A 20698-nucleotide genomic window follows, 5' to 3' on the forward strand; every position below is an offset into this window, starting at 1 on the left:
AAGAAACATATTCTGTTTTTCTCTTGTTAAAGGGAAGAGAAATTTAAGAACGCCAAAGTGATGCTATTGATAAGGTATTAAATGGTATTAAGTATCATTTTTTTCCCCTCATGTTTTAGGATTTTGAAGCAGAAGAAACTAACGAAGGCAGACACTTTCCAGACAACTTATTTCCTTTTTGGAACAAAAGAGATGATGTGCTGTGTTGTAGTATGAAGGAAGGAAGATTGGAATTTGCATCTATGTTTGATACGATACATGCAAAGGATGATAGTGAGGAGACAGATAGAACCATTACAGAACTGCATTCTATCCAGAAAAGTCTACTTGCAGCGTGGACTATAGGAATTTCAAAAACTGTGACAGAAAAAAATTTAATGTTAAATTACGTAGTAGTTTGTATCACTCATTTTTTTTGCATTCTTCAATTTATAAAATGTCCTTTTCCCAAACTTGATCTTGTTTTAAGCAAAAGCTCAAGACATAATGCGTGGATACTTTGTATCTTTCAACTTTTTCATCAGTGTTTATCAATCCATTATTGGGATATAAGATACAAACAAGATGTGGGGCATTTGATAAAGCTGACCTCAAATACTATAAAACTTTTGCTGACTCAGCAACAAAAGGGTCAGTTATTCTCAGAGAAACTTTCAGCTTGTTTTTATTTACTCAAAATGGTAGCTGACAATTTAAATGGTGTATACATTCTTCAACCTGAAGTTATTTCAGCATCGGCTGATGGAAGTAAAATAACAGCTCAAGACTCATTGGTGGTACCTATTTTTCAGATGTTTCGAGATAGTGGTTTTCAGAAAAACTGGTCTTGGAACTCATTTTTCAAGATTCATCCTCAAGTAGTAAATCCTGTGCAACAGCCAGGACACAGGTATAATCACTTATTTTAATACTGGGATACTATTAGCTTAGTTTTTTTTACTTTTTTAGAAACTGAGCTACAATTCCCATATTGTAAAATTCATCATTTTAAAATGTACTATTCAGTGTTTGTTAATATATTTATAAGGTTGTGAAACTATTAGCACTAATTCCAGAACGTTTTTATCACCCCAGAAAGAAACCTTGTATCTGTTAGCACTCAGCATTATAGATTTTATTTTTTAAAATATTTAAGTACGTTTCAAAACATCATGTTAAATATGTCATGTTATATGTGATAAATGTATACACTTTTAGTTTGCCAAAAAAAATTGTTAGATTTATGCCAAATGTTGTACAATACATATTTTCTTAGTCTCGGAAAACCATGATATTGAAAGATTTTGGTTTAGTTAAGTACTGTTAAAAAATGACCTCTTTTTTTTTGTTTGTGTTTTGAGATGGAGTACACTCTTGTCCCCCAGGCTGGAGTGCAATGATGCAATCTCGGCTCACTGCAACCTCCGCCTCCTGGGTTCAAGTAGATTCTCCTGCCTCAGCCTCCCGAGTAGCTGGGATTACAGGCGCCTGCCACCACGCTTGGCTAATTTTTGTATTTTTAGTAGAGACGGGGTTTCACCATGTTGGCCAGGCTGATCTAGAACTCCTGACCTCAGGTGATCCGCCCGCTTCAGCCTCCCAAAGTGCTGGGATTATAGGCGTGAGCCACCACGCCCGGCCAAAATGACCTCTTAAAACAATGACCTCTTAAAAAAATTAGGCTGGGTGCAGTGGCTCACGCCTGTGATCCAGCACTTTGGGAGGCTGAGGTGGGTGGATCACTTGACCCCAGGACTAGCTTGGGCAACACGATGAAACTCCGCAACTAAAAAATTAGCCAGGCCTGTTGGCATGTGCCTGTAATCCCAGCGACCCAGGAGGCTGAGGTGGGAGGATTGCTTGAGTCCAGGAGGCAGAGGTTGAGCAGATATCACGCCACTGCATTCCAGCATGGGCGACAGAAGGAGACCTTGCCTGAAAAGAAAAAAAAAAACAGTGTGGTGCACCTGTGGTCCCAGCTGCCTGGGAGGCTGAGATGGGAGGATTGCTTGAGCCCAGGAGGTTGAGGCTACAGTAAGCTGTGATGGAGCCACTGCAATTCAGCCTGGCAACAGAGCAAGACCCTGTCTCCCAGGCTGGAGTGCAGTGGCGCATACCTGTAATCTCACCTGTTCGGGAGGCTGAGGTAGGGCGATCGCTTGGGCCCAGGAGTTTGAGATCAGTCTGGGCAACATAGTGAGACCTTGTGTCCTAAAAAAAAAAAAAAAAAAAAAAGATTACAGGTGCTTGAAATATTTATGAAGATTTTATATAAGGCATTTTTTGATCATTTTATTTTGCACTATATTTAAATGTGATCAGTTTGTATGTATGTTATACTGATGAAGAATACAGGCAAAAAAAAAAAAATAGGCTAAAAAGGAGGCTAAACTCATCATTAGCCTGAAATTTGCTTTTGATAATTACCTGATTTTATGTGCAGATTGCTTATTCTCTGGAGAATGCTGTACAAAAAAACTTTATGGTATCAAGCACAATTAAATCGAAGAGTTCCTGAAGCTGATAGTCAGTTAACTGAAAAGATGACACATGAAGCATCTACTGTCAAGTCCCTGTTATGTCATTTGCAGGCTAACCTACAGAGTACTGGTGATTGCTTGAATCAAACCTTAGAACTTAAATCTATCAATGGTCAGTATCTTATGAATATTTTCCAACTCCATGAATAAATGACATAGTTAACCAGACTTTGAATTTCTAATTGGTTTTAATGATTTGTTTTTCAAAATAATTTCTGGCTGAGCTCCATTAACTGGATTTTAAAACAAAGTAAATTTTTATGAAGTAACATAATTAACTATGACTAATTGTTGGTTAAAAACTTTCTAGGGGAAGAATGTTTCTTATTAGGATCATATGAAAAGTCTGTTCAGCTGTGGCAAATAGCTCTACAAGAAATCGAAGAGAAAGGTAAGAGAGTGTTAAAAAATATGTGCCATAATATTAGCAGGACTCCTTTTAGCTTGCTGTAGACCTTAACAGTAATTCTAAATTCCAAAAAATATGTGCCATTATATTAGCAGGACATCTCTTAGCTTGCCATAGACCTTAAAAATAATTCTAAATTTCAGAGTGCTTATGATATCCTAATGCCAAATAGAATACATGTTGTAGGCAACTTGACACTCATGAATACTTATTTAAAATTATTCTTAACCTTGGAATTGGTAACACTAAAAATCTTTTCATTGATCTGTAGGTAAGTCTCCTTCTGTCCTTTCTTTGATTTGTGATAAAGCCTGTGGTTGATTGTTGATGGGAAAAATGAGATTTAGATCCTAAATAAAATAATGTGGTTTTTTTTTTGTCATTTAGAGAGACTGCAAGTATCTCAATAGGAAACTATAGGTCATATATTTCACCACCTTCTTACAGACTTAGAGAAACATGGAGCCGAGGGCTTTTTGCCTTTAAGTAATTTAACTTCAAGAATTGTACGTAAGTTAAACGTATCGTTGCATTAAGTATGGGCTTCGAGGAGTTTTTGATAAGGATATGGGGTGTGGATGTTAGAAACAAGTTATAGCTTTTATGATACAGAGCTGAGGGTATGGCTGAGATGACAGAGGTTCTCAGCTGGTGACCCTGGAACCCTGACTGCAACTCCTACGTGGTCAGATTTGGTCTATTATTACATTTATTTTCTGACTGCTGTGGCTTTGTATATTTCATTAATTCATTTACTTAACCAGTATTTGTTGAGTGCCTGCTATGTGCCCAGCACTGTATTAGGCACTAGGGATAACTGAAATAAACAACTTTACCTTCAAGTTGCCTACAGTCACTTTTCTCATTATGTTTTATGGTAGATGTTTAGGGAGCACAGAAGAACACCTCAATACAATCAGGCTGGAGTGCAAGCATCAGTCTGGGGAAAGCCTCTTGGAGTTGACATTTAAAATTGAGTAGAGATTGGCCAATTAAGGTCATGGGAATGACTTAACAGAGTATATAGTGTTCCAAAACCAAAAAGGCCTGAGAACCCATGGCAATTTGGTAAACTTCAAGTAGTTTAGTAGGACTAGATTATGTGATATATGTATATGTGATATTGGCGATAGGATCATAAGAGCTAAGTTGAGAGGCAGATGGACAACAGATGATGAAGGAGGGTCTTTAATGGAGTGGTAAGGAATTAAGATTTTATCTTGAAGACAGTGGAATCAGTTAAGACACTTTAGGTAGGAAAGGGACTTGTACAAATAAGGATAGGCTGTTTAGAAAGATCACTTTGGTACAGTTGTGGAAGGCCAGTTGCAGGACTATGATATAGGAGCGTGGGTTTTACTTGGAGGCAAGAAAATCAGTCAGACGAGAAGCCTTGAAGCCAAAGCAGTGTCAAGGGTAATGGAGAACAGAGGTTACATTTGACAGTTATTTAATAGGCTTGATCAGTCTACTTGTGATTGAGTAGATTTGGAGAAAGAAGGCTAGTGTAGTTCTCTGACTTGGGGATTGTCCATCTGGGTGAAAAGAGCAGCATTCACTGAGATCTGAAGTTCTGGATGTAGAAAAGTTTTTGTAATGAGTTCCATTATGGACATTTTGTTTAATTTCATTTACAACTATATCCATTAGGAATGGCTTCTAGTAATGGAGATTGAAAGTAGCAGTGGCTTCAACAGAGAAAGAGTGGCTTTCCTTTGTGAAAGGAAGGCAGAAGTTGCAGTTTGGGGCTGATTTGGTGTTTCCATGGTATCACCAAGGCCCCAGCCTCCTTTAGTTTTTCTGCTGCATCATCTTTAGTGCATTGCTTCCAATCTTAAGGCCATTACATAAGCTAAGATGGTTCCTGGACCTTCAGCTATCACATCCATGTTCTAGGCAGCAAATAGGACAAAGGTTGGAAGAGCTAGAAAGGTTGCATTTCCTAGCTGATTTACCTTTCTTTAAGCAGCTTTTCTGGAAATTGCATACAATGTTATCTCCTGAATCAGAACATAGTCACATTTTTACATGGCCACATCTAGGGAGAAATTGTGATCTGGGTGCATTATATCCCCAAATAAAATTGAAATTATTTTACTCAGAAAGAATGGATAAGAGGTAGGCAACCAGCAGTTTCAGTCTTCAGATACGTAAAGGCAGTTGTCAGGGGCTCCTGTCTTATTGGATGACTGTTTCTTCTGCTTCAGTAAGTCTCTTTGGCCATCCCTTTGATATACATATGGTTCCTTGGAGTTTTTTGTGGCATGTTCCCTTTTGTTTCATACTGTGTATACTTGAGATAAAAGTTATTAGTAGACCTTAATGTTAAGATGATAAGAATTTGCAGCTTTCTTTGGATAAACTCTAAGTCATCCTAGGGTGTGATGAAAGAAAATAAATTGTTTAGAATTCAAAATGAAAAAGAGCAAAGTATGCTAAAAAAATATAAGATAGGAGCCCCTGACAACTGCCTTTACATATCTGAAGACTGAAACTGCTGGTTGCCTACCTCTTATCCATTCTTTCTGAGTAAAATAATTCCAATTTTATTTGGGGATATAATGTACCCAGATCACCTGTTAAAAAAATCATTTATTGAAGTGTGAAACAGATGCAGAAAAGTTTACATATCATGAGTGTACAACTTGATGAATTTTCACAAACTACACACTCCCGTCAATTGAGCACTACACCAAGGGCATTCCTTTGCTTACATACTTTTAAGGTGAGCTTACTTCTTGTTTCAGGAGGAAGAAGGACGTATTTTCTTCAGATACGCTATTATCTTTCTCTCTTATACTGCCACCTCTATAGCTATAATTTAAATGATGCTCAAGGATTGTGTGATCAGCTAGCAAGAGAAATCCTGAGATGGTCCCAACTACCTGTAAAAGAAAATAAAGCGTTTTCAGGTATGCTTTTTTTTTTCTGTCTTTTTATTTTTAAAAAGAGACAGGGTCTCCCTATGTTGCCAGGCTGGCTTCAAACCCCTGAGCTCAAGTAATCCTTCTACCTCAGCCGCCTCAAGTGGCTAGGACTACAGAATTCAGTATGTTTACTTGTTAGTTTGTATTTATAGTGTAGACATGAAATTGCTTATACATAAAAGTTGGTTGTTTTACCTCTCTGGTGATTAAGTATATTATGTTGGATTTTGGACTCTCAGCTTCCCAATAGCAGGGACTATGTTGAGGTTTTTTGTTTGTTTGTTTTTAAATCTTAGAATCCCCAGGATTTAACAGTATAGTAATTGCGTGCTGAGCTGATAGTATGATTGCTTTCTTACAACCCTATTTGTTAGACATAATTTTAGGTACCCAAGTGTTTTTTCCTTAGTATGTTAGCTATTGCTTACAGCAGTTTAGTGAAATCATAAAAATCACTTTCCGAGAATATTTTTAGTCTTTTAAAAAATCTGGGCCGGGCACAGTGGCCCACGCCTGTAATCCCAGCACTTTGGGAGGCCGAGGCGGGCGGATCACGAGGTCAGGAGATGAGACAATCCTGGCTAACATGGTGAAACCCCTTCTCTACTAAAAATACAAAAAAAATCAGCCAGGCTTGGTGGCGGGCGCCTGTAGGCCCAGCTCTGAGGCAGGAGAATGGCGTGAACCTGGGAGGCGGAGCTTGCAGTGAGCCAAGGTAGCGCCACTGCACTCCAGCCTGGGCGACAGAGCCAGACTCCGTCTCAAATAAAACAAAAAAAAATCTGTTTAAGAGATTGCAGAGTATCTGGATTGACTTTTTCAAAGAGGTATATTTAAATTAGGCAATAACCAGAGGGAAAGATGTATATGAATGAACATGTAATATATTTATAATGCTTATAGGGTGGTAGACTGCTAGATGTTTACTGTATATATCAATGTGTCTGAAAGGCCCAATGTATTTGAAATTTCTAAATAGGGTTGATAACAATTTCATTCTTGATTGTTTCAGCCACTGTTTATAAATGTCTTATTTTGTGAGTTTTTTTTTTTTTTTTTGAGATATGGTCTTATTCTGTTGCCAAGGCTGGAGTGTGGTTGAGTGATCTTAGCTTATCTGACCTCTGCCGCCTGGGCTCAAGCCATCCTTCCACCTCAGCCTCGTGAGTAGCTGGGACTACAGGTGTGTGCCACCACGCCCAGCTAATTTTGGTCTTTTTTGTAGAGATGGGATCTCACCATGCTGCCCAGGCTGATCTTGACTTCCTGGGCTCAAGCAATCCACCCACCTTGGCCTCCCAAAGTGTTGGGATTGTAGGTGTGAGCCACTGTGCTTGGCTTACTTTCTGATTTTTATCTTTTTAAATTTTTATGTTCATTAAAGAAGTAATACATGTTCATATTAGGCAATTTTGAAAATACGGAAAAGTAGAAAGGAAACAAAATCACTTACAAGTTTAGTTTTTTTTGTCCAGGGCCTTTTGACACATGTATATGTATATATTACCGGAGCTGGATAGTCTTATAAATTTAATATTATAATGAATATTTTCCAGTGCCAATAAACTTAAAAAAATCTATTGAATCTTTTTCCCATTATTGTACATTTTGTTGCCATGTATTTACTATTTTAAATAATGCTGCAGTGTACCTAAATATTTGTGAGCATTACTAATAATTTCTTTAAGATAAATTCCGAGAAATGAGTCTGCTGGGAAATGAGGTAGCTGGAACCACAAGCATGTGCCTCACGCCTGGCTAATTTTTTTTTTTCTTTTTTTTTGAGATGGAGTCTTGCTCTGTCACCCAGGCTGGAGTGTAGTGGTGTGGTCTTGGCTTACTGCAACCTCTGCCTCCTGGGTTCAAGCGATTCTCCTGCCTCAGCCTCCTGAGTAGCTGGGATTACAGGCATGCGCCACCACGCCTGGCTGACTTTTGTATTTTTAGTAGAGATGGGGTTTCACCATGTTGGTCAGGCTGGTCTCAAACTCCTGACCTCGTGATCCACACACCTTGGCCTCTCAAAGTGCTGGGATTACAGGCGTGAGCCACCGTGCCCAGCCATGCCTGGCTAATTTTTAAAAATTATTTTATTATTTGTAGAGATGAGTCTTGGTATGTTGCCCAGGCTGATCTCGAACTCCTGGGTTCAAGTGATCTTCACACCTCAGCCTCTCAAAATGCTGGGGTTTTGGGTGTGAGCCACTGTACCCAGGGTGAAAGACTTCTGTATATGACTTTTTAAATGACAGGATAGTCTTTATTTATTTGTTTATTTTTGCAATATTGTCCTTACATGATTTAACTTTCATGATAAGTTGAACCTGTAGTAATTCATTTGTTTTAATTTTTTTTTTTTTTTTTGAGATGGAGTTTCGCTCTTGTGGCACAGGCTAGAGTGCAATGGCACTATCTCAGCTCACTGCAACCTTCGCCTCCCAGTTTCAAGCAGTCTTCCTGCCTCAGCCTCCCGAGTAGCTGGGATTACAGGCGCCTGCCACCATGCCTAGCTGATTTTTGTATTTTTAGTAGAGACGGGGTTTCACCACATTGGCCAGGCTGTTCTTGAACTCCCGACCTCAGGTGATCCACTCACCTCAGCCTCTCAAAGTGCTGGGATTACAAGCGTGAGCCACCGCGCCCAGCTCATTTGTCTTAATTTTTAATGATGATTGCTTAAAATATATTAAGCATATACTTACTGGGTTGGGGACCCCAAAATTACCCCCTAGATTTGATGGTTCACTAGGAAAACTCAGAAGATTTAACATATAGTTGTACTCATAGCTATGATTTATTACAGTGAAAGAAAACAGCAAAATCAGCAAAGGGAAAAGGTGCATGGTATGAAGTTTGGAGAAAACCAGGAATAAGCTTCTATGAATCCTCTCCCAGTAGAGTCACACAGGATGTCCCTAGTTTCCTCAGTGACAAGTTGTGACAACACGTGAGATATAGTCTACCAGGGAAGTTCATTAGAACCTCAGTGCTCAGGGTTTTTAATTGGGGGGCTGGTCACATAAACCCCTTCTGCCTTAGTACAAACCAAAATTCTACACTCTCAGAGGGAAAACAGATGTTCAGCATAAACCACATTGTTTATACAGTTTAGGTTCAGTGAGCTCTTCTTATCAGTTAGGGTGGTGGAAATCCTCCCAAAATCCAAGTTCCCAGATACCAGCCAAGGACCACCTTACAAGCAAGCATTTCAAGCAGTCATGCATGCTATGGTAGTTCCTTTCTTCACACCTACCTTATTAAATAATTGTGTGTAGTTAATTTTTATTAAATAGGTTTTCTATTATTTTTATTTTTATTTTTATTTTTATTTTTTTTGAGACGGAGTCTCGTTCTTGTCGCCAGGCTGGAATGCAGAGGCACGATCTCGGCTCATTGCAACCTCTGCCTCCCGGGTTCAAGCAATTCTTCTGCCTCAGCCTCCTGAGTAGCTGGGATTACAGGCTCCTGCCACCACACCTGGCTAATTTTTTTTCTATTTTTAGTAGAGACAGGGTTTCACCATGTTGGCCAGGCTGGTATCGAACTCCTGACCTCAGGTGATCCTTCCCCCTCGGCCTCCCAAAGTGCTAGGATTACAGGCATGAGCCACTTCACCCAGCTGGGTTTCTGTTATTAACATTATCACTGCACCCTATACAGAATTACACTTTATTTTTATTTATTTATTTATTTATTTGAGATGGTGTCTCGCTCTGTCACCCAGGCTGGAGTGCAATGGCGCAGTCTCGGCTCACTGCAACTTCGGCCTCCTGGGTTAAAGTGATTCTCCTGCCTCAGCCTCACTAGTAGCTGGGATTACAAGCGTGCATGCACCACCATGCCCAGCTAATTTTTTGTATTTTTAGTAGAGACGGGGTTTCACCATGTTGGCCAGGCTGGTCTGTAACTCCTGACCTCAGGTGATCCACCTGCCTTGGCCTCCCAAAGTGCTGGGATTACAGGCATGAGCCACTGCACCCGGTCGAGATTTACACTTTCAAAATTTTTTTAACTTCTAAATTGATACAGCTTTATTCTGTGACAATAACTTTTATCATCAGGTCACTCCCTATTTAAGAGGCTGATTCCTGAGTTTTGCATAAGGTTTGAATGATTAAGATTACTGAAAATCTTACCTTTGTATAATTCCTCCATAAGTTTTACCCAGGAGAAAAAAATTTTTACCCATGTATCTCTAACTCGAATGTGAAGAAATAGTATTTCGGGTTTTCCCCCCGAAATATTACAGTGACTAAATGAAGACTACTGCTTGAAGGCTAATAAAATTTTCTCAATTCCTTTTGTTTAAAAAAAGAAACCAGGTAACATTAATTAACATTATTTTCTTTATTAACAATATTCCTTTGAGGGCCTACTATATGAGAGGAGAAGTGCTAGGTGCTGGGACATACAGTGAACAAGATAGAACTCCATACACATATAAAATGTAATTTCCCATGAATATGTGTCAGATCACTTTTGGAAAAGAAAGATACCTTCCTATTGTTGGAGCCATACACTTCATACCAACTAATGTTATCCTAGTATTTATCTATACAGTATTTAGTAGTTTTAAACTAATTTATTTTCAAATTTGTGAATGCCAGCTTATATTATTATTGAGATTCTCAAGTGGGAATGACGCATGTCCTCTAATCCTGCTAGTGCACATTGGAGTTATGCCAGAAATTTTGATGTGATTCTTCTGTCCACCTGCTATCTAGCCATCTCCCTTCACCCCACACATTTGTGTGCGTGTGTTTGAGATAGGGCCTCACTCTGTCACCTAGGCTGGAGTGCAGTGGCGTGATCACAGCTCACTGCAGCTTCAACCTCCCAGGCTCAAGTGATCCTCCTGCCTCAGCCTCCTGAGTAGCTGGGACTATAGGCACATGCCACCACACCTGGCTAATTTTTGTATTTTTTTGCAGTGATGGGGTTTCTCCATGTTGCCCAGGCTGGTATCAAACTCCTGGACGGACTCAAGTGATCCTCCAACCTGGGCCTCCCAAAGTGTGGGGATTACAGGCATGAGCCTCTGTGCCTGGCCCACCCCACACGTTCTTTTTGCTACTGCCTGCCCCCAAAATCTTATACTAGTGAGCTACTATTACTAATGGGAGTATATTAAGATTCTCAGATCTAATGGTACAGACAAAAGCATTAAGAATCTTGGGTGGTCATGGTGGCTCACACCTGTAATCCCAGCATTTTGGGAGGCTGAGGCAGACCGATTACTTGAGCTCAGGAGTTCAAGACCAGCCTGTCCAACATGGCGAAACCCCATCTTGACCAAAAGAAAACAAAAAAAATTAGCCGGTCAAGGTGGCGTGTGCCTATAGTCCCAGCTACTCAGGAAACTGAGGCAGGAAGATGGCCTAAACCTTGGAGGCAGAGGTTGCAGTGAGCTGAGAATGTGCCACTGCACTCTAGCTTGGGTGACAGAGCAGGATTCTTTCTCAAAAAAAAAGGAAAAAAATCTATTTCAGTGCTTTTTAGATTATTTTTGTAGTAAGCCCTGCCCCGTTTATCTTAAAAAAAAAAAAAAAAAAAAAAAGGAAAGAGAAGGAAAAACGGGAAATAAATAATGAAATTCTAAGCTTGCAAGGCTGTCATGCCTGGGTCATTTTGTATAGATACCTCCATTTAAAAAATAAAACTTAAAGTTGTGAACAGTTCTTAGGTGTATATGCACATAATTACTAACTACAGTTGACCATTGAACATCACAGGGGTTAGGAGCACCAACACCCCCATGCTGTCAAAAATTCGTGTATAACTTGACTCCCGAAAAACTTAACCATTAATAGCCTACTGTTGACTAGAAGCCTTACTGGTAACATAAATAGTTCATTAACATATATTTTATATGTTGTATATATTATATACTGTATTCTTAGAATAAAGTAAGCCAGAGAAAGGAAAGTTGTATTAAGAAAATCCTAAGAGGCCAGGTACAGTGGCTCATGCCTGTAATCCCAGCACTTTGGGAGGCCGAGGCGGGCAGATCACCTGAGGTCAAGAGTTTGAGACCAGCCTGACCAACATGGAGAAAACTGGTCTCTACTAAAAATACAAAATTAGCCGGGCGTGGTGGCACATGCCTATAATCCCAGCTACTCAGGAGGCCGAGGCAGGAGAATCACTTGAACCCAGAAGGCGAGGTTTGTGGTGAGCCGACATCGCACCATTGCACTCCAGCCTGGGCAATAAAAGCGAAACTCTGTCTCAAAAAGAGAAAAAAAAATCATAAGGGAAAATACATTTCCAGTATTGTACTGTATTTATTGATACCACAAGTTTATGTTATCTGTTTCCAAGATTGATTGTCTGAAATGGTGGACAACCATAGCTGCAGACCTCAATCCATGGTATGTCTCAAGTAATTCAACTTTTATTTGTAATGTCATGAATTTTTTCTGCTTATTCAGAACACTTCCAGGATCTCTGGTGGCACTTCCTGTAGGTCTTAATGGTGTTATTCAAGGTTTATGGTACTGCACTAAACGTGATGAGAACTACACAAGAATTGTGAGGTTGCTTTTTATTGCCATGTGCACTTCACTAGAGAGATGAACTGCTCATGCAGAGATGATTAGCATCAGACAGTATTTTAAGCAAATACTTGCAACACTTGAACTCCTCAAAATAGTAACAGGAAGTAGCTACAAAATTAATACAGTAGTACAGTAGGAACTACAATGAATTTTATGCAGTTATTTAATACTTTATCTTTATGTGTGTTTACATTTCTCTTGACTGTGAACAGTGCCATATATGGCCTGTAAGTGTTTGTGTACATTTTGATAATTTTTTTTTTGAGTCGGGGTCTATCTAGCTCTGTTGCCCAGGCTGGAGTGCACTGGCACAGTCTCAGCTTACTGCAGCCTCCGCCTCCTAGACTCAAGTGACCCTCCTACCTCAGCACCCTGAATAGCTGGGACTATAGGTGCGCACCACCATGCCCAGCTAATGTTTCTTTTTATTGTATTTTTCTGTAGAGGTGGGATTTCACCATGTTGCCCAGGCTGGTCTCAAACTCCTGAGCTCAAGAGATCAGCCCACCTTGGCCTTCCAAAGTGCTGGGATTATAGGTGTAAGCCACTGTACCCAGCCAATTTTGATAAATTTTAACTTTTTATAGTTTATATGTATTTTATGGTACTAAATGATAAAATAATTATTTACATATATTTTTTATATTCATGACATACCTTTTTCTTTTTTTATTGATATTTCTAGGTTATGTGGTATGCCTACAAATTTTTTCAAATTGTCACAAATCTCCAAAACATTTTTTAGTATATTTATGGAAAAAAAAATCTGTATATATAAGTGGATTTATGCAGTTCAAACCCGTGAAGTTCAAGGGTCAATTGTAATTGTTTTTGGTTTTATTGTCTTTAAGAAGTATGGTACCTATTATAATTCAGCTTGTATTGGCCATGGGTGCTTATCTCAGAAAAAAACGTATTACAATTTTCTTTTTGTATAATGTTGGGAACTTAAATATTACTACTTTTGGTAGTTGATCACAATCTTCTTAGGTCATTGCTGTATTCCTTAGGTGCTGCGAAGTCTCATTTTGAGTGTGGAATGGTGGGCGGTGTTCATCCTGAGGCAGCAGTGAGAGTCGTCCAGTCCATGGCTCGTTTCATGGCTGCCTATTTCACCAATCAGCAGCTTTGCATTTTGCCCCCTCATCATGTGAATGTTCTTCCCCCACTTCATATTAAAACAGGTAATGTAGTAAACAAATCCTTTTTAAACTTTTTTTGCATTGCACATAATATAATATTTAAAACATATTATACAGAGGCCATTACTCTATGATACTGTTCTAGCATAGTATCTGAAACATAGGAGGTGATTTATGACTATGAATGAATAGAATCTGAGAAAAGTAATGGCTTAGATTCGTTTTTATTGAACATGGCTTTTTAAAATCACAAAATTGGGACAAGTTGATCTTTATAATAAAGTTTTTAGTTTTAAATTTTGATTTATTAATTATTTCTTTTTAGAGATGGAATTTTGCTATATTGCTCAGACTGGTTTTGAACTCCTGGCCTCAAACAATCTTTTCTTTTTTTTTTGAGACTGAGTTTCGCTCTTGTTGCCCAGGGTGGAGTGCAATGGTGTGATCTTGGCTAAACTGCAACCTCCACCTCCTGGGTTCAAGCAATTTTCCTGCCTCAACCTCCCAAGTAGCTGGGATTATCGGCATATGCCACCACACCTGGCTAATTTTTTGTATTTAGTAGAGACGGGGTTTCACCACGTTAGGCTGGTCTCGAACTCCTGACCCCAGGTGATCCACCTGCCTTGGCCTCCCTGCTGGGATTATAGGCGTGCGCCACGTGCCCGGCCAAATGATCTTAACCACCTCAGCCTCCCAAGTCGCAGGGACTATAGGTGTGCCCAGCTGAAGTTTCAGTTTTTAAAGTGAAAGAGCTGCCACCTTCATTTATGTCAAAATGTAGAGATTTAATAAATATTGAGCCTGCTAATTCAGTATTTAATTTTATTTGGATGATTTACTTTTATTATTTTATTTGGACCATTTACTTTTTAAATTTAATACTTTCATTAGTATGGTCAAAATGCATCTAATCCTGTGCTAGGTAACTGCCCTGCTCTCAGTATAAACAGGTACACAAATTTCTATGATATTCATTCATTCTAATTTTTATTAAGTGCCTACTATTTGCCACACAGTATTCTTAGTGCTGCAGATATACTAGCTTGCACCACATGAAATTGATAATATGAAAACATTTGTAGTTTTTCTTTCTTTCTTTTGTTTGGATTACACATTTTTATTCAGAGTTCTATCTGTTGATAGAGAAACATTTACAAAGGAGTAAATGTTATGTAATTTCTCATGGTATGTAAGTTAGAAGCTGGGCAGCAAACATGGTTACCAAGAGTCATCTGGTTCTTCATGAGAAAAGCCTGTTAAACTTTCGACTTTGTCACTACATTGCAGTGTGTCCACTAGGGAGCCTTCCTGGACCATCTTTTTTGAGCTCTTATCTGCCGACTCCTGGTCTTGCTCCTGCTGGATGATTTTCGTGTATTTCTCTAAAGGATTTTCACTGTGAGCAGATTTGTCTTTCATTTCTTGATTACTCATTTCTAATTCATTTTCCATTTCAATCTTCAGTGATTCTTCAGTCATCCTCCTTTCCTGATACAGTTTTTCTAGTTCTCTTCTTTCCCTTTCTAAAATTTCTTGTCGGTTACTCTGCCTTCTTTCTTCTCTCTGCTTTCGTTCTTTCACTTGCTGTTCCCATATTTTTTCTTCTTCCTTTTGTTCTTCAATTTGTTTCTGATCTACACTTGGGTGCTGATACGAGAGGGGCACAGCAGCTACAGCTGCGCCCATATGAAGCATATCCCCGGCAGGAGAGGGCCCATCCATTTCAAACTGCCTTGGCACATTCCGTGCATATTCAAAAGATGATTCAAATTCCTCGTTATCCTTAAAAGCTAGCTTGTCCGCATCTGAAAATTCACTTTTGTCTTGAAGTTCATTTTGTCTCCAATAAAGACCCGCTTTCTGCTGCGGAGGGCTGGAGAAGGGAGGGATGGAGAGGTTGTGCCTAGACTCAGCAGGTGATGGCGGGGGCATTCTGTCAGGACAAGGACTGGGGGAAGCAATGTGTGATCTGCCCAGACCTTCCAGATATATTTCACTTTCAAGGCTTCTTTTTGCTTTTGGAAGGGGTGTGGAGGAGTGGCGTCTGGAGGAAGTGCCCCCGCGTAGCCTTGAGGCTGCACTGCCTGTCAGGGCTTCCAAGATGTCATTCCTTTCTTCTTTAAGTGTGCCCACTTGAGGCTGCTCAGAGACAACTCTGTCCTCTGCAAAAATACGTCTTTCCGGGGAACTGGAAGTAATGTTTTTGAAGGCTTCCAGCAAGTGCAGAGATGGTGGGCTCTTTGCTGGTAGTGGGCCTTTGGCAGAGTTTTTAATGTCTCTCCGATGGTAACTTCTGAAAGCCTTTTCCAAGCGTTCGGCCTCTTGCTGAAGCTCTTTGACCCTTGCATTAGTATTGGCGACAAACTCAAGGTCAGAATCAGGGGAACTACCCTCCATCCCTGCATTTGGATAATTTGTGATCCTTGATGCAACCATACCTGCTAGAACTTTTTCCTGTTTAAAAGGATTGTTCAAGAAATCCCCACTTATCTCACCATTGTGAAGCACCATGTTGCCATTTATTAATCCGTTGGCAGAATGATGGATCACAGACTGCTTTGGATTGCAGTACACTTCATTCTCTAGGGCTGTCTGAGTTTGCTTCAGTTGCGATTTTAAATCGGCAACCTGAATAGTTAACCTCTTTATGGAAACTTTGTAACCTAGTATCTGGGCCTTCAACTGTGTAGTATGCTCAATTTCATCTTGCAGTTGTTTGTGCAGAGCTTGTTTGCGGCTTTCGAACTCCTCATGCTCAACCACTGTAGCCTTTTCTGCTTTCCGTAGTTCTTTCTGAAAGACCGCAAGTTCAGGAGCCGGCTGAGCTAGGTGGTTTAGGAGACGCAAGTTTTCATTTCTACTCTCTTCCAGTTGTTGTTTAAGTAATTTATTTTGTGCCAGAAGCTCCAGTCTCTCTTCTTTTAGTAGTGAATAGTCACTCATCACTTTAACCTTTTCATTCGGCATATGGTTTTGTTTTGTTATTGCCAAAGTCTGGGCTTTGACAGACTCTAACTCAAGCTCAAGTTCTTTCATGCGATTTATAGATTGATTGAGTTCCTCCTTTTTTGAATTAAAAGCTATGAGCTCCTCTTGCAAATGAACAGCTTTTTCTTTATTCTTCCTTTCATCTTCAATCAGTCGATTAGTTCTAATGATGTAGTCGTCCTTTAGTTCAAGTTGATACTTTAGAAGTTCATTCTTGAGTTTTTGGTCATAGGTCTTCTCAAAACTCTTTATATTCTGCTCCCGTCTCCTAAGTGCCTCAGTCATGCTTTTATGTTTTTCTTCCTGGAGCTTCTGGTTCAGTTCAAAAGCTTCAACTCTTTGCTTCAGCTCTGCTTCTCTTCCTCTTAACAAATCCATATCTTTTAGTAAAAGTTGCCTTTGAGCATAAATCTCTTTTGTTTCAATCTCTTGGTGCTTTTGAATTCTCTCAAGGGTGCTCTTTTCCCGAATAACGAGGGCTTCAGATTTTGCTTGACAAGCTTTCTCAAAATCATTCTGGAACACGGCTAATTCCTTCTCATACTTTTTTTTTGCTTCCATTTTAATTTTTCCTATTTCGGTATCTTTAAAGAACTTCAACTTTTGACACATTTCTTCCCGAAGTTGCTCTTCTATTTCTCTCTTATATTCATTTAGCTTTATTTCTAAAGACTCGAACTTGATACGCTGAGGGTAAGCATCTGCAAACTGATCATCAATAAGCTGAAGCTTCTCAGCCAGAGAATCTCTGCTAAATGTCGAACTTGTCTGAGTTTCCATATTACAGCTCTCTTTAGCTTGATGATATTCTGCCAATTCTTTTAAAAAATGCATAAGAAAACCTTTTTGGTTTTCTTTATCAGCTCCTGAAACCAGTGATTTGTACAGACTGGAAGTAGGGTTGATTTTAATGAGTTGTAATAGATCCTGCATAGTAAATATCTTTTCTTTTGCCAAACCACTTTCTGGAAAGAAAACAGAAAGTGAATATTCATAGCCACATCTTTGTAAGTGATCTGCCACTAAAGAGTTAGAGGCACTTATTAAGAGGGAGCTCCCTTGCACTGAAATGGACTGAGGTTGCAGTTCTCCACTCAATACAGGGTGCATTAACTCATGAATTAGCTGGTTTCGAAGTTGTATCTTGAGTGTGTCCAGTATACCCCGATCCTTAAATGTCTGGTATAGCTTTTTGCGCAGTTCATTTTGACTCAACACATCAGCCACGGGGAGCATGTTGGACTGAGCCATCATCAGCCGTCAGCTTCCTCCGGAGCCCGCCTCGCTCGCCCCGCCGTGGCCCGAGTTTAGTGCCCAGCTGGGGCTGTAGGGCCAAGACGAGGGGGAATCCCTGCCCTCCAGAGCCCTGCCTCTGTCCTGAGGGGTCGGGAGGAACAAGGGTGCTGAACGCTCTCTGCCTTGCACTCCCAGCTAGGTTTTCTAACAAACACGCTAGCTTCCTTTCTTCGCGGTTCTGAGGAATGAGTGGGGACCGTGACCCAGTCACGAATCAAAGGCGGCTGGAGGGCGGGGACCCGGAGACTAGGGACAGAAGGCGGCAAGGCAGGACCGCCTCACATCCCATCCTTCGTCTCCCGAGACCGGCTCAGTACAGCCTTCCCGGTCTGGAGAGCTACGGCGCATGCGCATGTTTTCTTTCTTTCTTTTTTTTTTTTTTTCATCTGTGAAACAGATTTATCCTAACTGCCATGAACAAAGTGATAAAGTACTTGTTCTTTTACGGGGTTTACGTCTAATATGTTGAGACAAATTTAAATATATAAACAAGATATATCAAATGGTTATAACTGTTATGGAGAGAATTAAAATAGAGCAATACAGCGTGACTGAGTGGCAATTTGAGATTGGAATTTCAGGAGTAGCTCTCTGAGGAGGTGAAAGTTAAGCTGAACTCTTTTTTTTTTTTTGGGTGGGGGGGACAGAGTCTCGCTCTATCGCCCAGGCTGGAGTGCAGTGGCGCAGTCTCGGCTCACTGCAAGCTCCGCCTCCTGGGCTCACGCCATTCTCCTGCCTCAGCCTCCTGAGTAGCTGGGACTACAGGCGCCCACCACCTCGCTGGGCTAAGTTTTTGTATTTTTAGTGGAGACGGGGTTTCACCGTGTTAGCCAGGATGGTCTCGATCTCCTGACCTCCTGATCCGCCCACCTCGGCCTCCCAAAGTGCTGGGATTACAGGCGTGAGCCACCGCTCCCGGCCTCTAAGCCGAACTCTTAATAACAAAAAAGAGTTGGATACATCAAGGCACAGGGCATTCTAACCTGAGTTTGTGTAAAAGCCCCAGGGCAAGAACAAGCTTGATGTGTTTGAGAAACGGAAAGATCTGTGTGGCTGTAAACTAGAGGAGGAGGGCTGGGCATGTTGGCCTATGCCTGTAATCCCAGAACTTTGGGAAGCAAGGCCGATTGCTTGAGTCCAGGAGTTTAAGATCAGCCTGGGCAACGTTATGAAACCATGTCTCTACAAAAAATACAAAAATTAGCCCGCCATGGTGACATGTACCTGAGATTCCCAGTCACTTGGGAGGCTGAGGCAGGAGGATTGCTTGAGCCCAGATGGCAGAGGTTGCAGTGAGATCACGCGATTACACTCCAGCTTGGATGACAGAGCAAGACCGTCTCAAACAAAACAAAACAAAACAAAAACAACAACAACAAAAAAAACCAAAGCAAACAAAAAAAAAAACTAGAGAAGGAAGTGGAGAGTGATATGAGTTGCATTCAGTAAAGGGGCCAGATGATGTAAGCCATGTTAAGAAATCTGAATTTTAAGTATCATGGGAAGCTGTTGGAGGGCTTTAAGCAAGAGTAGACATGAACAGATACATATGTATGTACAAGGCACACCTAAGTTAGAGTAGTACAAGTTAAAATATTATTAGAAATTTAATAAAGATGGCAACAAGTGGTCAGCAAATATAATCAGTCATAGAACCATGGATTTTGAACTATGTGTTCAAACTCCTATGTTCTGTGAATGTTTCAGGATGCATATACATTTCATGTTAATTTTTCTAATCAGAATTTTTCTAGGGATTTGAGTTGCTTATTTGGTGTGGTATTTTAAAAAGTCGTGAACTTTTGTACTGTGTGAAAGTAGTAAAATTTTCAGAAAATTTAATTATTCAAGTTATTTTAATAGTATATTACCTTGCTCGTAGTGAATAAAAATAGGAAAAATTTAGCCAGTCTCCTGGCTCCTTTGCTTATGCAAAATCAGACATCCAAGTGGTTGAAAACTTTTTGTTTTTCCAGATGCGTTTGTCAGAGAGCTAAAATGTTAGTTCTTGCAGTAGGCATAGCCTGTATAGGTCATGTGAGAAACTCACCATTTCGAGGAACAGAGAAGCTCACGAATGCTGTTGATGACTTTTATTTTGAGAGAATGAGTAAAAATCCCATCAACATGTATTTTTTAATAACATTTCTTTTATCCTATTTTTAAGTTGCTTTATCAAGTTACTTCAATTAGGGAAAGGGACAGAAGGCCAGGGGGAATGATATTATCCTTTTGTATTAAATCACAGGCCGGATGGCAATCTTATTATTTAGTCAGAATTACTGAACATCACACTTTTCTACTTTGTAATCAACACTAATATTGACACTTAATATGCTTCATTGTTACCTCAACTTAGTCTTTTATTGCATAACACTGTGGGTAACACAAAGTCAGATAAAATGTAGTCTCTGCCTTCTACATTTCATAATCTAGTATGAGAAATAAGCATGTATTTCTGAGCGTCCCACAGTAATAAATTGCACATTGTGACCCATGTCACGGTAATAAATTGTACTTTGTGAACCAGTAGTATAGTAGATATAAATGTTTTTTGTATGTGTTTACATATTACCTGACACAAAAGTTTCATTAAACAGTATTTACCTTTATTTTGTGTCTGATACTTTCTATTCTGTTTTCTGTTTTTTTTTCTCTTTTGTTTCATTTTTAAAATAATGCTGGCATTTGTTTCATGACCCAGGAATGAGGCACATTCTTCAGTGTTAAAAGTGTTTTAGGGCATGTTGCGTATTACTTTAGCCCATTTTGTATGTATCTTCCTGGTGGTTTTTTGTAGATAATACTGATTGAAGAGATAAATATACCCATGTAAAGAAGCATGAGTTTGGATGTG

The 20698-nt window shown here is 39.8% G+C and overlaps 2 protein-coding genes across 6 annotated transcripts in view; one reads left to right on the forward strand and one right to left on the reverse strand.

Annotated features, from left to right (window-relative positions):
• LOC115933270 (ciliogenesis and planar polarity effector 1-like) overlaps positions 1-20698 on the forward strand; it is a 133045-nt gene that overhangs the window by 23364 nt on the left and 88983 nt on the right. For all 5 annotated transcript variants that reach the window (XR_010131788.1, XR_010131791.1, XR_010131789.1 and 2 more), the window contains exons 8-12: positions 120-889; positions 2423-2631; positions 2830-2910; positions 5676-5840; positions 13423-13596. Coding sequence is in view for 1 of the 5 variants with exons in the window: in XM_055367915.2 (XP_055223890.2) it covers positions 120-889; positions 2423-2631; positions 2830-2910; positions 5676-5840; positions 13423-13596 (1399 nt within the window). In the remaining 4 variants the exon portion in view is untranslated. The remainder of the gene's footprint in view (positions 1-119; positions 890-2422; positions 2632-2829; positions 2911-5675; positions 5841-13422; positions 13597-20698) is intronic.
• Positions 14482-18152, reverse strand: LOC101137570 (centriole and centriolar satellite protein OFD1-like). Its single transcript, XM_019013595.4, has one exon. The coding sequence runs from the start codon at positions 17797-17799 to the stop codon at positions 14776-14778; it is 3024 nt and encodes a 1007-aa protein (XP_018869140.3). The 5' UTR covers positions 17800-18152; the 3' UTR covers positions 14482-14775.

The sequence above is a fragment of the Gorilla gorilla genome, chromosome 19 (genome assembly GCF_029281585.2).
Source record: "Gorilla gorilla gorilla isolate KB3781 chromosome 19, NHGRI_mGorGor1-v2.1_pri, whole genome shotgun sequence".
In the NCBI taxonomy this organism is placed as follows: Eukaryota; Metazoa; Chordata; class Mammalia; order Primates; family Hominidae; genus Gorilla; species Gorilla gorilla.